Source organism: Schistocerca piceifrons, chromosome X (assembly GCF_021461385.2).
Source record: "Schistocerca piceifrons isolate TAMUIC-IGC-003096 chromosome X, iqSchPice1.1, whole genome shotgun sequence".
Classification (NCBI taxonomy): Eukaryota; Metazoa; Arthropoda; class Insecta; order Orthoptera; family Acrididae; genus Schistocerca; species Schistocerca piceifrons.
This window is the reverse complement of record NC_060149.1, coordinates 538,355,175-538,373,255: the sequence shown is the minus strand read 5'-3', so window position 1 is coordinate 538,373,255 and position 18,081 is coordinate 538,355,175. Positions and strand designations below refer to the sequence as shown.

Here is an 18,081-nt window from a genome sequence, read left to right as displayed (position 1 = left end):
GCTGTCAACAGGGATGCATGATCTGTCAAGTAGATTGTGTGATTATACTTACATTTATCTGTCATTGCTAACTGCAAAATTGTTTGGATGGTGTGGTACCAAATGTTGGACAGCATTTCTCCAGTTAGGTAGGTCCTACAACCAACCTGAATAATTGTTTGATTGCCACTTCCCTAAGTGATTATTATAATCCTGTGGAAAAGTTATCTATATCTACTGCCTTGTTTGACTGCAGAATTTCCAAACCTCTGCCAGACTCTGATTCTAGCACTGGATCTCCTATGTTCCCCTAACTGGCACTGCTGGATCTTCTTCCATTTTGGGATACATCTTATCCCCTACACTGACATATATACTCTGCAGTACTGTGCATATATACTCTGGCAGATGGTACTCTCAGATGTACCACACATTAGGAATTCTCCCTTTATGCTTGCATATGGAGTGCAGGAAAAAAATTACTAAATAACTTTTTTAATTCTATAAATAGCCTAATCTTGTTCTTGCATCCTGTACAGAAGCTACACATATGGTCTGTAGACTATCACTCAATACTTATAGTGAGTGGTATATACATTAGCTTCTACCACTGGCAGTAAGGTGGTTTATGGAGTAAGGATGTAGACACATGTTTTTATTTGCTGAGAATACTCTAGAATGAAGTTTGAGGAACAAATTTTTGTATATAAAAGTTTTTTGTTCTTTCTTTTATAATTTATATAATTTATTTCAACACAAATGAATAATGTATGCATTTTTTTAAAAACTGTGGACTAGAAAAAAATGAGGAAAAAAGGTATCATAATTATTAGGAAGGAAAACATATTAGTGTTACTCTTGTTTGGTTTGCTTGCAAGTACCCAGAATATAATGTCGACTGGTAACTCATAATCTGTATATGGACACACAATACCAGTCAGCTTACAATTTGGCGTATTTTGTATTTTAAAATGTATTAAGCCTGTTATGATTACTAAATGACACAGAAGCTCAAACTTATTAAAATGTAACAATTTTGTGCTGGTGAAACAATAAGAGTAAACATTCTTGTCTTCTATACTACACATGCCACTAATTTCTGATTAAAAACCCTCCAGTGACAGGAAGCAGTTATCCAGAGAACACAATTCAGTTTTTATTTAAAATCTGCTGTCCTACCTTGTAGATATTTTATGATACCAGGCACATCATCATAGATTGAGAGCTATTAAAAACTTAAGGTCACAGCTAATAAAGAGCTCCTATTGCTTTACCTGCAGGCATCACTACCATTTTCAAATTGACTTAGCCCATTTATGATGAATTTTATGATGAATATACATATTGTGAAGCTGCAAATAGCTTGTTTAACTCTAAGATGAGGCACCTAAGGGACTCTACTTTGCTCCCACCCCTAGGTTCACGCTGATCACGGACATCGTCAGTGCAGTGGAACAGTTTGCAGCGTGATTACCACCTGAAGCAGCAGAAATAGTGCATCAGGAAACCTGTCGGGCTCTGACCAGAACTAAACCTACAAAGACTAACATTACCAGTAGAGAGAGGGCGGCCATTCGGGACCTAAGAGAGTGCTCTGAGATTGTTATCTTACCTGCTGACAAAGGCAATGCCACTGTTGTTCTTTCCCGTAAGGACTACATTGAGAAATGCAGCGCCTGCTAGATGACGACTCCTATAGGAAGATCAACGCTGACCCCATGAAGAAGGCGGAGAACAAGACCAGGGCTCTACTCAAGGACGCAGATCTACCAGAGGACGACGCCAAGAAATTGTCACCTCAAGGACCTGTACCACCAAGACTCTATGAACTCCCTAAAGTCCACAAAGAGGGGGTACCTATGTGCACGATTGTCAGCAACATTAGGGCACCTACTTACTTGCTGGCAAAATATCTGGCTGAATTACTTAGCCCCTATGTAGGTAAATGCCCTCACCATATCCGTAATTCCGTGGATTTCGTGAAACATCTAGACAACTTCAGACTGAAAGACACTGATATCCTAGTGGGCTTCGACGTGGTTTCACTATTCACCAGGGTGCCTCTACGAGAGTCAGTCGAGCTAATTGGGCAGAAATTTGACGAGACGACCACCGAACTCTTTAGGCATGTCTTGACCTCAACATATTTTCTTTTTAATGGGGATTACTATGAGCAAACAGATGGAGTCACAATGGGCAGCCCACTCTCGCCAATGGTCGCAAATTTGTACATGGAGTACTTCGAGGAGGAAGCCTTGGCGTCATCCAAGTGGAAACCTACGTGTTTTTTCCGTTATGTCGATGACACGTTCGTCATCTGGCCCCATGGTAGGGACAAGCTCCTGGACTTCCTTACGCACCTAAACTCCATACATCCAAACATCAAATTCACTATGGAGACTGAAGCAGAAGGAAGATGACCATTCCTGGATGTCATGGTCAAGAGAAGAGCTGATGGTACCCCGAGTCACAGTGTGTACAGGAAGAAAACACACACTGACCTGTACCTGCATGCAGACAGCTGCCACCACCCTTCTCAGAGGAATGGAGTACTAAAAACACTAGTACACAGGGCGCGCAGCATCTCAGATGCAGAGAATCTGCCCCAGGAATTGGAACACCTCAAAACCGTGTTCCGAAAAAACGGGTACTCGGAATGGCAGATTAGACGTGCTCTCCATCCCACCACCACAGCACAACCTGTGGAGACTGATGAAGTCAAGGAAGAAAAGGTAGCCACTGCCTTTATTCCGTACAATGGAGCACTATCGGGGAAAATCGGCTGTATATTAAAGAAACACAAAGTTAAAACCGTCTTTTGCCCACCCAATAAAATGATGGGCATTACTGGGAAGTGTGAAAGATGACCTCGGTTTGAGGAAAGCTGCCATATACCAAATTCCCTGTGAGTGTGGGAAGACTTATATCGGACAATCAGTATGCACCATAGAAGATCGTTGCCGAGAACATCAAAGACACACTTGCCTGAAATATCCAAATAAGTTGGTGGTAGCAGAGCATTATTTGTCTGAGAAACACGAGACGGATTATGAGCGTACCAAGATCCTGGCTCAAACCTCTAAATATTTGGACAGCGTTATAAGGGAGGCTATCGAAATTCGCACCAGGGACGATCTTATCAACTGTTATTGCAGCTACAATCTCAGCAAGGCTTGGGATCCGGCACTGAATGTAATTAAGAAGACTCTCAGCAAGAAGTACGAACTGGTGACCAGGGCAGACGTAGCAAGCACATCGACGCTACGACAGATTCCGACGCCCACGTCTTCGCGACCGCCAGTGTACGGGTGCGGATGGCGAAGAGAGCGGCCCGCGGGGGGAGAGGATTTAAATCGGCCACCCGCCCTCAGGAGCTCAGTTCGTCAGTGCACCTGACGATGGCGACATGTCTGATCGCCGAAATATTGTGCCCGCTGGACACTATGAACCAGCAGTATACCCGTGGACTGTTCGAGCAATAAATCAGATGACGACTGGAAGTCATTAGTTGATCGGAGAACACTATGGTGACTAATACTACCAACAATGACAACACCAAAAGACTATGCTGCGCCGGCTGGGGTGGCCGAGTGGTTCTAGATGCTACTGTCTGGAACCGCGCGACCACTACGGTCGCAGGTTCGAATCCTGCCTCAGGCTCGGATGTGTGTGATGTCCTTAGGTTAGTGAGGTTTAAGTAGTTCAAAGTTCTAGAGTACTGATGACCTCAGAAGTTAAGTCCTATAGTGCTCACAGCCATTTGAACCATTTGACTATGCTGCATACAACTGATTATGTTGTTTAACACACTGACAGAACTTGAGCCTAGCTGCAACAGTGTGAGCTGGGTAACCACAATAGTCAGTCTATAAACCACAAACATCATCAGAAAAAGTCAAACTACTAGCATCGGAGAGTGAGCATAGTTTTTACTTTATTTCATACGGTTTACTACTAGAAGACAATAAGAGTGCATAGTGATGTTCAGGGACAGTTATTTGACTTGCCTCCCATTAAAGAATAAAATGATGTGACAGACCTCTTTAGTCTCATTTGCCTCATCGAAACAAGCAAACGGTGGAGGGGGAGGTGAGCAAAATGCAACCACCTACTGTTTCAGTTCTCACTGTTTTTACTGCTGTTGCTATAAATCTCACCATTTTTCCTGCTGCTGAGATTGTTGTCGCAACTGCTGCTGCCACAACTATAGAAACTCATGATCAATGCTTCACTGGACTACTTGCACTGTGAGACAGTTCTCATTGCCACTTTTCTATCCTCTGTTTGGGTAGAACACAGTTTATAACAACTTTCACATAGTAGTTCAAGAAGTGAATGGACAACAAAAAGAAGCTCAGAGTGTAGCAAAGTCATCTTAAGCGTATACAACAATTTAAGGAGAAGTAGAGAAGTACAATTCACAAACATAAATCAGGCAAGTTCAAGACTACTATTCACTGGTGTGTAACTAAATGCTTCAGGTACTAATGACACACTGACTGAGGTGAGCCAGGCCACGATATTTTTGCAGCACACCCTAGTCAACGGGCATGACCACCCCACCTGATGTGCTTCTTGTGGTGCCTCATGCACACAAAAGCTGTGGCTGTAGTTTGGAGCCCGACTATCTCTGATGAGTTCCCTTTATCGATGCTCGAGCTAGGTAGGGAATCTGAATCACCATCAGATACTCGATAAACAGTACATCTGTAGAACAGCTCTCATTCTGTAGGAAATTTTGATAACTTCTTGTCCATCAGACACAGTTAACATATTTCTGTCACACAGTTAGTAATATTTCAGAATTTTAATGTAACTTTCAAAATCGGGTGTATATAATCTGAAATGTCCATCCTTTCATGTATGTTTCGTCCGTCGACAGCCACAAAGAGAAGATGTTCATTGGTGTGAACCATTTTTGGAAATGTGTGAAACAGTACCTTTAGCGTGTATATGTGCAATAAAGTCTTCAAGGCAATAGAAATCGAGATGTGTGAATGTTTTTTGTTGATACACGAACAATTCAGTATAATAAATAAATTGACGCTCACTTATTATTTTTATCTATCTGATGTGTATGCTATATTTTTACTTTTTGTGTACTTCATATATGAAACAGAAATCAAGGCACTTAAAACCTCCAGTCTGTGTACTTATCAGCACAGTATCTTCTATGAAAAATAACATGAAGAATGACAGGATGCTTCGATCACACTCTTGTTGATGGTTGCGTCCTGAAGGTGACTCATCAAATGCGTGATTAAGTGGACGAAAATCAGTTTCTTTTCAATCAAATTTGTGTCTATACCATTATTTTTTCTAGGTATTTCAATATCACTTTCAAATCCTTTGGGTTCAGACAAACTATCAATTACATCTCTTTTCAACCATAATGCTGTAGTGTTACACCTGCTGATGTACGCTGCTTAAGACAGTTGCTTTTGTAACCTGTGAAAGAGTTCTTACTAATATCGTTATCAAATAACTCATCCTCACTGTCTCTCCAAGCAGATCCATCTAAGTAAAAACATCATATTATAAGAACAGCGTAGTTCAGACATATTACATATTTCCATTGGTCAGTAGCACAGGTTTTGCACTCTTTGAACCACTGGATTTACACAAGGCAGATGGAACAATTTTGGCATCACATTTCATTGTGGAGCACTTAACCTTCTGTGTGATTAATCACCACCACCATACGTGTTATTTGTTATATATTATTGTTATATTTTATAATCTCTTTATAACAATAACTCCAGAACAGGCAATAGCCTAATCCTTGAAAGAAACGTGACAATAACCTTTTCTCGTAAACTTGGATGTTTCCAAACACTGCTACTTTGTGCACCAACATGTAACACCTACATTTTCACAGGTTAGCATGAGTCAGTTTGCTTTATCATAAACTTTTTATGCAGTTACTACCACACAGTTTTGCTGGAAGTCTCTAATGTTCAACACTGTGATACATCAACAGAACACCACAGTGACTGCAGATACCGCTCGCTCAGAATACTTTCAGAAATGTGATAGTTAACTGTGAAAACAAAAGATGGTGTCGGTGTATTCCAAAAATATGAGAATTTCCACATTATCTTTACGAGAAAAGGTTATTGTCACGTTTCTTTCAAGGATTAGGCTATTGCCTGTTCTGGAGTTATTGTTATAAAGAGATTATAAAATATAACAATAATATATAACAAATAACACGTATGGTGGTGCTGATTAATCACACAGAAGGTTAAGTGCTCCACAATGAAATGTGATGCCAAAATTGTTCCATCTGCCTCACAGAAAGGAACGAATAAGATATAAAGAATGAAATCTCAAAATGGCTAACTTTGTCCACTGCCCGTAGAGGATGGTAGATTTTCCATAATATAACTTATAAATATTCAAACTTACACTGCCACAGAGTATTAAAAATACTAACATTGTATCTGGTGAAGCTGCTTTATCTTCTGCTGGCAAATCAATTGTTGGATCCAAATTCTGGTCCTTTGCAACAGTTGTCAAATTCGCTAAGAGAGTTGTTACTCGAAGCAGTATTTCTTCATTTGTAGATGGGTCGAGTAAATAGATAAGCCTTCGAGGAGCCTGAAACAGAAAATGATTTATAATTATTTCTCATTTTGTATGAATACCACTCCCCCCCCACACCATCCCTCCCTTCTCCCCCATGGTCCACTCTTTCACGAGTTTTGAGCTTGAGCTTGTAATCAAATAAGGTCATGTGATAACTCTACATATTTTTTTTTTTTTTTTTTTTTTTTTTTTTTACAACTTGGATGTTTCCAAACACTGCTACTTAGTGCACCAACATGTAACACCTACATTTTCACAGCTTAGCATGAGTCAGTTTGCTACTTGCATAAAGTGAGTTTTCATGGGTATAAGTGGTGTATTACAACTGTGTGTCATACAAGGTACTGAACTCTGATCTCTGTCATTCATATGCTGAGATATTACAAAAACTTCAACACTTCTTTTTTATACACAAGTGCATTGCCTTGCTCATATTGGTGTGGTTCCCGTTGATTCTCTCAGTAGGTGGGACTATACCAGGCACGGCCTACATCTCAACAGGAAAGGGAAGGGTAAACTGGCTGGGGTAATAGCAGGAAATTTAAGGGGCGGGGGGATGCACTGCCATGAATGGTAAAATACCAGTGGTTACAGGTTTTGGAGCAGTACCTTTTTTAGGATAGGTAAGACAGAAAGATGTCAAGTTCTACGAGAGGTCAGGATTGAAACAAATCTTCAGTTTAGGAAAGAAATTAAACAGCACAATTCTAGCACATTGGATCACCAATCACAGCTGTCAATTATAAATTTTCACCAATCACCAGAAATTTTATCTTCACCAAGTTGTATCTCAGTCCTAGGTAATTGCATTGATGAATTAAAGTCACCCAACCCAGTTGACATAATCTGCCTCTCTGAACACCATGTGACCACTGGTATAGGAACTAGGCCTAAGCACAATGAGAAACTCAGACAGGAGAGTACTGCAAATGTTAGAATAAGGAAAGGTTCTCATAAAAGTATAATTAAAAATAATGTAAGTATATTTCATCAAAATATTGGGAGTTTAAAGAATAAAACAGATGAGCTTCTGGTTTGTTTAGAAGATGTAAAAGCTGAGGATGAAATAGATATACTATGCCTGTTTGAGCATCACATTGTTACTGATATGAGGTAAATGTAAGTGGATATAAGCTCTCTGCACATGTAATTAGAGAAAATATGGAGAAAGGAGGAGTTTCCATACACGTCAAAAGTTATCATTGTGCAAAAAGTATAGAAACAAAAAAAAAATTGTGTAGAGAAACATATAGAAGCATGTTCCTGTGAGCTTAAATTAAATAAAGGCACATTTATAATTGTAACTGTATATAAGTCCCCATCAGGAAATTTTCATCTATTTCTGAAAAATTTGGACTCCTTGTTGTGCTATCTGTCAGACAGGGGGAAGCAAATTATTATTTGTGGGGACTTCAATGCAGATTCTCTGAAAGAGGGTAATAGGAAAAATGAGCTTGAAGTTTTACTCGGTTCTTTCAATTTGACACCCGTTATTGATTTTCCTACTCGGGTGGTAAAGGATAGCAGCTCACTGATAGATAACTTCTTTATAGACCAAGATAAGTTTAACCAGATAAATGCTCAGCCTGTTGAGAATGGTCTTTCTGATCATGGTGCACAGCTAGTTACAATACATGATATAGCTCCATTCAGCAGTATTAAACAGTCCTCCAAAGTAGTACGTTCAGTCAACGATTTAACAATTGCAAATTTCAGGGAAAGCCTACAGCAGTTAGACTGGGATGAGGTGTACTGTGAACCTGATGCCAATTTAAAATATAATTTATTTCATGACACTTTTGTAAATGCATTTGAAAACTGCTTCCCCAAGAAAATAGTTAAATATACTCGTAAGAAACCATGTAACAAACCATGGCTTACTAAGGGTATAAAAATATCTTGTAACTGGAAAAGGGAACTGTACCTGACAGCAAGAAAGAGTAGTGACCCAGAAACTATCAAACATTATAAAAACTACTGTGTTATATTAAGAAAAGTTATTAAAAAATCCAGAAGTATGTGTATCATGTCTGAAATCAGCAACTCTGATAATAAAATTAAAACAATTTGGAATATTATTAAAAGAGAAACAGGTCAACCAAGAGCACAGGAAGACAGTATTACCATCAAATTGAATAAAAACTTTACGAACAAAAAGTCAGAAGTTGAAAATATTTTTAATAATCATTTTCTAAATGTTGTGGATATAGTATGATCCAGGTGTTCATTAGAAGATGCTAGGCTGTTAATGGAAGAGGCCATACCTATGCAATTTGATAGAATTGAAATCTCACCCATTTCTCCCTTGGAAATTAGGAAAATAATAAACTTGCTTAAAAGCAAAAACTCACATGGAATTGATGGCACTTCCAGCAAAATACTAAAAGCTTGTTCTCAACAGATAAGTAAGATTCTCAGCCACCTGTGTAATAGCTCTCTGGAACAGGGCATTTTCCCTGATAGACTGAAATATGCTATTGTTATACCTTTGCATAAAAAAGGGGATAGATCTGATGTCAACAATTACCGTCCAATCTCCCTTCTAACAGCTTTATCCAAAATTTTTGAGAAAGTAATGTATTCAAGAGTAGCTTCACATATCTGTAAAAATGAAGTACTAACAAAATATCAGTTTGGTTTCCAGAAAGGTTTTTCAACAGAAAATGCCTTATATGCTTTGACCAATCAAATTTTGAATGATCTGAATAACCGAACACAACCCATTGGGATTTTTTGTGATCTCTCAAAGGCTTTTGATTGCGTAAATCATGAAATTCTACTAGACAAGCTCAAGTACCGTGGCATGAGTGGTACAGTGCACAAAGTTGAAATAAGCAGTTCTCATAATATGCAAAGATCAGCACATTCCTCAAACTGGGGAACTATCAAGAATGGGGTTCCACAAGGGTCGGTCTTGGGTCCTTTGTTGTTCTTAATATATATTAATGACTTGCCATTCTATATTCATGAAGAGGCAAAGTTAGTTCTCTTTGCTGATGATACACAAGTATAGTAATCGCACCTGACAAACAAGAATTAACTGATGAAATTGTCAATAACGTCTTTCAGAAATTTCTAAGTGGTTCCTTGTAAATGGACTCACTGAATTTTGATAAGACACAGTACATACAGTTCCGTACAGTAAATGGTATGACGCCATTAATAAATAAAGACCTTAATCAGAAGCATATAGCTAAGGTAGAATATTCAAAATTTTTAGGTGTGTCCACTGATGAGAGATTAAATTGGAAGAAAAACATGGATGATCTGCTGAAACGTTTGAGTTCAGCAACTTATGCAATAAGGGTCATTGCAAATTCTGGTGATAAACATCTTAGTAAATTAGCTTACTACACCTATTCTCACTCATTGCTTGCATATGGCATCATATTTTGGGGTAATTCATCACTGAGGAATAAAGTATTTATTGCACAAAAGCGTGTAATCAGAATAATAGCTGGAGTCCACCCAAGATCATCCTGCAGACATTTATTTAAGGATCTAGGGATATTCACAGTAGCTTCTCAGTATATATACTCTCTTATGAAATTTGTTATTAACAACCAAACCCAATTCAAAAGTAATACCAGTGTGCATTACTACGATACTAGGAGAAAGGATGATCTTCACTATTCAAGATTAAATCTAACTTTGGCACAGAAAGGGGTGAATTATACTGGCACTAAAGTCTTTGGTCACTTACCAAATAGTATCAAAAGTCTGACAGATAACCAACAAGTATTTAAGAAGAAATTAAAAGAATTTCTGAATGACAACTCCTTCTACTCCATAAAGGAATTTTTAGATATAAATTAAGAAAAAAAAGAAAAAAAAACAAACAAAAAAATTATAAAAAAAATTTAAAAAAAGTTGTTATATTAACTTAATTATGTTGTTAAATTAACTTAATTATGTCATGTATTGGAAAATTTGACTCATTCCACATCATTACGAAATATCGTATTCATGATCCCTGGAACTAGTATTAATCTAATCTAATCTAATCCTGCCTGTTAGTTAATTAGTTTCATGTTCCATGGATCATTTTGCATGATAGATCATAATGATGAGGAATGAGTCATTTCAAATTCACATTGCAAATTAACTTGTGCATATGGTTGCAATCAGAACATTTCTAAGTTGTTTCTTCTTCTTTTCCAAAAAGAGAAAAGTTATACATATGTTGTGAGCTAGTAAGTCCTGCCCACCACCTTTTAGAAACTACAGTAATAGAAACTGTTCTATGGAATAACAGGAGTTGTCAAGGAGAAACTTTCTCAGTTTGCTTTCAAATTTTACTTCGCTTGCTTTGCTGTCTGTCAGGCATTTTACATTACTAGGTAAATGATCAAAAATTTTTGTTGCGGCATTGTGCATCCCTTTTTGTGTTAAAGACAATCTTAATGTGAAGTAATGAATGTAATTTTTCCTTCTGGTATTGTAATTATGTACATAATTGTTTCTTCTGAATTGTTGAGGATTATTTACAGCAAACTTCATGAGGAAGTAAATATACTGTGAAGTAGTAGACAGAATGCCCAACTTCTTAAAGAAATGTCTACACGACGCTCATGGGTGAGCACCACATATTAGAGTATGTTGGTGTGCAATGAAGATTTTAATTTTTTAAGTTGATTTACCCCAGAACAATATTCCATATGACATTAATTAATGAAAAATGCAAAATATGTCAACTTACTGATTTGTCTCTCTCCAAGAGTTGAAATAATTCTATGTGCAAATATGCCTGAATTAAGTTGTTTTAGGAGTTCCAAAGAGCGTTTTTTCCAATGTAGATTCTCAACAATATGGACCCCTAAGAATTTTGAAGTTTTCACTCTGTTTATTATTTCCTCCCCATGTGTTATGTTTATCAGTGGTGTAGTACCACTAGAAGTGCAGAAATGAATATGTTGTGTCTTTTTAAAAGTGAGGGAGAGACCATTCACAGGAAACCAGTCAATGATACTTTTAAGAACTTTGTTTATCATATCTTATGTCTCTTTATGTATTCATGGACTGATTACAGTCTAGTGTAATCTGCAAAAAGAACTAATTCTGCTTGTTGTATAATAGACAGAAGATTGTTTACATACATGAGGAGCAACAAAAAACCTATGACTGAGCCTTGGGGAACCACATACGTAATTTCTCTCCAGTCAGAATTATGTCAGCAGACTATATTTGTTGAATTAGTAAGTACAACTTCATGCATTATTTTGGTTAAATATGGCATTATCCATTGGTTGGGTACACTTCCAATCCCATAAAACTTCAATTTACCTAGGAGAATACTGTGATCCACACAGTAAAATGCGCAACCAGGGCTATTTTATTATTTAATGCTTGTAAAAGCTGGTGAGTGAACATGCAAATGGCATTCTCAGTAGAACAAACCTTCTGAAGCCCAAATTATGATTGGGTGAGGATATTATTGTTGCTAAGTGAGATATTATTCTAGAACAGAGTCCCTTCTCAAAACTTTTGGAACATGATGTCAGCAGTGAAACAGGTCTGTAGTTATTGACATCTCTCTTACCACCTTTCTTAAGGATTCAGAGTACTTATTAATGGTGGAAAAATTGAAATTTGTTTATGAATTTATTAAATTCTATAGTCTTTCCTGATTGCATTGATATATACATTATACAGTTTCAAATGAAAAATGACCTATATATATATATACACACACACACTCCTGGAAATTGAAATAAGAACACCGTGAATTCATTGTCCCAGGAAGGGGAAACTTTATTGACACACTCCTGGGGTCAGATACATCACATGATCACACTGACGGAACCACAGGCACATAGACACAGGCAACAGAGCATGCACAATGTCGGCACTAGTACAGTGTATATCCACCTTTCGCAGCAATGCAGGCTGCTATTCTCCCATGGAGACGATCGTAGAGATGCTGGATGTAGTCCTGTGGAACGGCTTGCCATGCCATTTCCACCTGGCGCCTCAGTTGGACCAGCGTTCGTGCTGGACGTGCAGACCGCGTGAGACGACACTTCATCCAGTCCCAAACATGCTCAATGGGGGACAGATCCGGAGATCTTGCTGGCCAGGGTAGTTGACTTACACCTTCTAGAGCACGTTGGGTGGCACGGGATACATGCGGACGTGCATTGTCCTGTTGGAACAGCAAGTTCCCTTGCCGGTCTAGGAATGGTAGAACGATGGGTTCGATGATGGTTTGGATGTACCGTGCACTATTCAGTGTCCCCTCGACGATCACCAGTGGTGTACGGCCAGTGTAGGAGATCGCTCCCCACACCATAATGCCGGGTGTTGGCCCTGTGTGCCTCGGTCGTATGTAGTCCTGATTGTGGCGCTCACCTGCACGGCGCCAAACACGCATACGACCATCATTGGCACCAAGGCAGAAGCGACTCTCATCGCTGAAGACGACACGTCTCCATTCGTCCCTCCATTCACGCCTGTCGCGACACCACTGGAGGCGGGCTGCACGATGTTGGGGCGTGAGCGGAAGACGGCCTAACGGTGTGTGGGACCGTAGCCCAGCTTCATGGAGACGGTTGCAAATGGTCCTCGCCGATATCCCAGGAGCAACAGTGTCCCTAATTTGCTGGGAAGTGGCGGTGCGGTCCCCTACGGCACTGCGTAGGATCCTACAGTCTTGGCGTGCATCCGTGCGTCGCTGCGGTCCGGTCCCAGGTCGACGGGCACGTGCACCTTCCGCCGACCACTGGCGACAACATCGATGTACTGTGGAGACCTCACGCCCCACGTGTTGAGCAATTCAGCGGTACGTCCACCCGGCCTCCCGCATGCCCACTATACGCCCTCGCTCAAAGTCCGTCAACTGCACATACGGTTCACGTCCACGCTGTCGCGGCATGCTACCAGTGTTAAAGACTGCGATGGAGCTCCGTATGCCACGGCAAACTGGCTGACATTGACGGCGGCGGTGCACAAATGCTGCGCAGCTAGCGCCATTCGACGGCCAACACCGCGGTTCCTGGTGTGTCCGCTGTGCCGTGCGTGTGATCATTGCTTGTACAGCCCTCTCGCAGTGTCCGGAGCAAGTATGGTGGGTCTGACACACCGGGGTCAATGTGTTCTTTTTTCCATTTCCAGGAGTGTATATATATGCTAGTATTTACTTTTGTTTCACTGAAGCAGTTTGTTCACATGTTGCTGGATGTTTGTTGCCCAAGTGCTACCTGGAAATGGAAACAAGCGTTTGGCATCATTGGCCGGAAGGCCCATTGAGGGGCAGGTCCATCCGCCTTGGAGCAGGTCTTATTACATTCGACGGCACATTGGGCGACCTGCGTGTCAGATGGGAATGAAATGATGAAGAAGACAGCACAACACCCAGTCCCTGAGCGGAGAAAATCCCCGACCCAGCCGGGAATCGAACCCGGGCCTGTAGGACAGCAATCCATCACACTGGCCACTCAGCTATCGGGGCAGACAGTGCTACATGTATTTGTGGAAGTACGCATCCTTTAGTGTGCAATAAATATGAACTATGCCACACATCAAGAAATTCAATAAAAGGAAATTCCGTGGTAACCAGTTCACAAACAAAGAAAGTCACACTGTTGAAAGTAACCTATGTATCAGTTCTTCAGGGAAGAAACTCCCACATGGCTCACCTCCTGCTGATTCAACTCTTTATCTTCTTTGATAAAGGATGTGGCAAAATGTAAACAATGTAATGATGTAGTATCATGAAGGGTTTAGCATTAAAATTAGTTGTTGTGTGTAGATCCTACAATAAATCTACCTCGAAAATGACTTCGAACATTTTGCATAATTCATATGATGTGAATTTGAAGTTAGTACATGCAATGTGTGCAATACGAAAAGGAGAAAAGGCTGCTCAAACGTTTTGTGATTTGATGGACCTTCTTCCTCCTCCCAGCAGGTTCAGCAAGTACATAAAAATACTTTTAGATGCCTTGGTGGTTGTGTCTAAAGCATTATGATAGTTACAGTAGAGGAACGGAGTGTGGTGGAGCTTTAAAAATATTTCAGAGGTCGGTGCCTGTTTATAATGTTAGATATACGAGGTACCTAGGCATTGGGGACTCTAAAGCTTTCGATAAAATTAATGAGTTCAATGTTTATGGTGATACCTTGGTGACAAAACTGGAGTGTTGTGGACATGTGCAAAAGAGGATGGGTGCTAGATTGAGGAAGCTATGAAGAGAAATGAAAGGGAAGTTGCTATCTGATGGAAAGTCTCTATCTGGACAAGGCAGATTGACAGAAACTGAAATAGATCTTATTCAGAGTTATTATGGACAGCCCATTAGACAAACAGCACCTCTGAATGATGTTACAGCAATGAGAAAAACTGTATGGGCCATCTACTTTCATAAGTTGTCCACAGATGATCATCCTGGACTTTGCCCTAAAGGAGCAGATTCTTGGTGTGGTTACCAAAAAGCAAAATAAAGTGATCAAATATACCATCATAACCATTCTCTTCCAGAGCCTGTTATGAATGAAATAAAACCAATTTTTAGAGACCTGACTGGTCCTGTTTTGCTTAGTAAATGTCTTCATGGGGCACTCCGAACACAAATGAAAGTTTCAACCATTGTATATGGGAAAGATTACCCAAGAATGTTTTTGTGGTCTGAATACATTAAAAGTTGGTGCAGTAGATGCAGTGATATGTTTCAATGATGGAGAGATAGGAGGGTTGGAAGCCTGAGAAATTTAGGCATAAAATGTTTCTCTAATATGCAGGATCAATTGCTTGCGTGTGACAGACATCGGGTGCATGCAGATGAATGATTCGCTCTACAAGTTACCAAAGAAGCAAGAAGTGCTAAAAGGAATGCCAAGGGGAAGCTTGAAGATGAAGAAATGCTGCAGGATGAAGTCTATGGTTCAGGAATGTTCTGAGGCACATTTTAATTGGACTCATATCTTCATTCGCAATTTCCCACAAGTTGTATTTTTCAGAATTCAGGTACAAATATTTTGTAAAGTTTATAAAACATTGCTCTAATTTTTTTCTGTAACTTGCAATAGTCCACCTTATGTAGCAGACTTAAGCTTTATTGCAGAATCAACTAAATTATAGAAAAATAACGTTTTTATTATGAAAAAATTATAATGTAAGATGTGATATTTTTTAATCCTTGTAATATACATAATAGGTGGAATTAAATAGGTCTAATACCTCAGCCATCATGTCATACATATATGGTCAAAATTTGGTCTGCTTCAAATGTATAACATTGGATTAAATGGTACCTCAATTTGAGGAAGCATTTTGGAAAAAAAAACATCAATTTCTTTGTAATTTTTTTAAAACTCTAAGCAGGTTAAAAATATTCAAGATATTTCTAATCTGTTTAGAAAGTGTGCTGCATTACCTGGTATCAACAAAGAATCTGTAAAACATATACATTATAAACAGTGCCTGAAAGAAATAGGTGTTGATTTTTAGATAATATTGAGCCGGAAAAGTACCCTGTATCCTTAAAAGAGGGATTTAACAATGACATATTTCAATCTCTCTGGAGAAATACCTTATACTTCAGATTAGACTGGGCTTATTATAATGAGAACAAATTTTTAGTACTCTATTGGAAACAACATCAAAACCACATGAGTAAATGATTTAGTTGGTGTAATAGGTAACAAAATCCTCGGCAGTCTTTAAGTTGCTACTGTTTTCCAGTGTGACATAGGTAGATGTAGTGTGGGCACATCCAGTCATCAACCGAGAATTTTCAGCCACACAAACATACTTATCCTACAGGCTTTGATGCAGGCTGGCAACTTTGTTTCATCCAAAGATTACCTGAAATTTCTATGCTTTTCAATGATGACATTCCACATTTTCCTGACCCAACTTCCATTGGAGATGAGAGTAAGTTTCAATTCACTACTTTTCATGGCCACAATGCAAGTTTTTGAGTTGCCATGACACTTATTAGTGATTATTCCAAGTTCTGTTGTTGATAATTCTTCCGGGTTATATGGCCGTGGTCCATCCGGTTGTGAAAGCCTTCATTGTATTCCAAGTTCAACTAGAATTTCCAAATTTATCAACAATTTTGTATGTTACAAGTTCTTTTCATCCCTGTAAATTCCTTCATTATTGTCACCCATTACTATTCAGTGCCACACTGTGTCATTATGTGATAATCTCAAGCATATGAGGATCTGTCACAGGGACATGCTACAAACTGTTGTCAATGGAATGTATAATAAATAGACTTTATTTATGCACGACATCAGACACATAATCATACATACATACATACATACATACATACACAAACACATGGCAAAGACAAAGATTCTCAAGGTCAGTGAGGATGCCACAGGTGACAGTCATCGAGCAACACACATTACAACAATTCACTGGTCTTCTTTGCCTTTACTTACATGACTACAGAGCAGATCATTTCTAAAGCAGAAGCTCAGAATAATTTGTAACAAAATGACATGGAATATATATTTCCATTAACAAACAATTCAACTTCCAGAACACTCTCTCAGGTTTCTCTAATCTTACAAAATTTCCCGACTTTACCAATAAATTCTGTTTGCCTAAAAAGTCTCAAATTTCCAGATAAGTCATCATCCTGATGCAACATAAGGTTTCAGAGGCAAAGTTTTTAATTTGTGTTTATTAACGACTTGTGTACTGTGTTTGCATTCAGGCAGTCACTGCTGGTGTGTAATTATTTTCTGAGCTGGAGTGAATGAGCAGGGAAACTAGAGGTACAGGGTCTTAATTTCCTTCTGCATCCCTGTGTGAGATGTTAATTTTCTTCACATTTAGATGCTTAATTGTGTGTGTTTCTTACTACAGAAACTGTACAGTCTCTGTCTTATTATAGGAAGTCAATTGCTTCATGGTAGAAAATTTTCATATTTATCAACACAGACTGTGGATTGCTACACTATCGATCTATCTTCTAAAATTTTAATATTATCAACATAAACTGTTGATTGCTACAATATTTATCTATTTTCTATAACAATCCTCAGCTTACATGTCCAGTGACATATAATAACCATCTATCATCATTAAAGTTGACAGCAATTTGGCAAACAATTTTGGGAATGATATTTGTGGTAACCCCATGTTATAACATTCTCCACACTGGTGGTATGACGGTCATGCAGATAATAAAACATGTGGCACTGGCTCATCTTGGTCAGAAATTGGACTAGCAACCTATCTATTACAGTCCCAGAGTGGAGGGCTCTCTTTCTCATCCGTTGTGGTTCATTTGTGTGCTGACGTGACTCTACTCTTGGGATGCTTGCAATTCGTTTGGATTCAGTCAAGCTATGTAACACAGATTTTGTATTGAACTTATAAACTGGGAGCTCCTTCATAGGAGGACCACAATAGCCGGAATATGACCAATGGTCAGCTATATCCCATGTAGGGAAACGATGTGCCCCTGATATAACTTACCAAAACAGCACTTGAGATCCACATCCCGCACTGTCTGAAACTGAAGGTTGCAGAGATGAGTTCTTCCAGGCGGGGGA

The 18,081-nt window shown here is 39.1% G+C and overlaps 1 protein-coding gene across 4 annotated transcripts in view; it reads right to left on the bottom strand.

Moving 5' to 3' along the window:
• The window catches only part of LOC124721611, a 248,423-nt gene that overhangs the window by 6,901 nt on the left and 223,441 nt on the right, over nt 1–18,081 (bottom strand). For all 4 annotated transcript variants that reach the window (XM_047246664.1, XM_047246666.1, XM_047246665.1 and 1 more), the window contains exon 7: nt 6,416–6,579. In XM_047246664.1, coding sequence (XP_047102620.1) covers nt 6,416–6,579 — 164 coding nt within the window. The remainder of the gene's footprint in view (nt 1–6,415; nt 6,580–18,081) is intronic.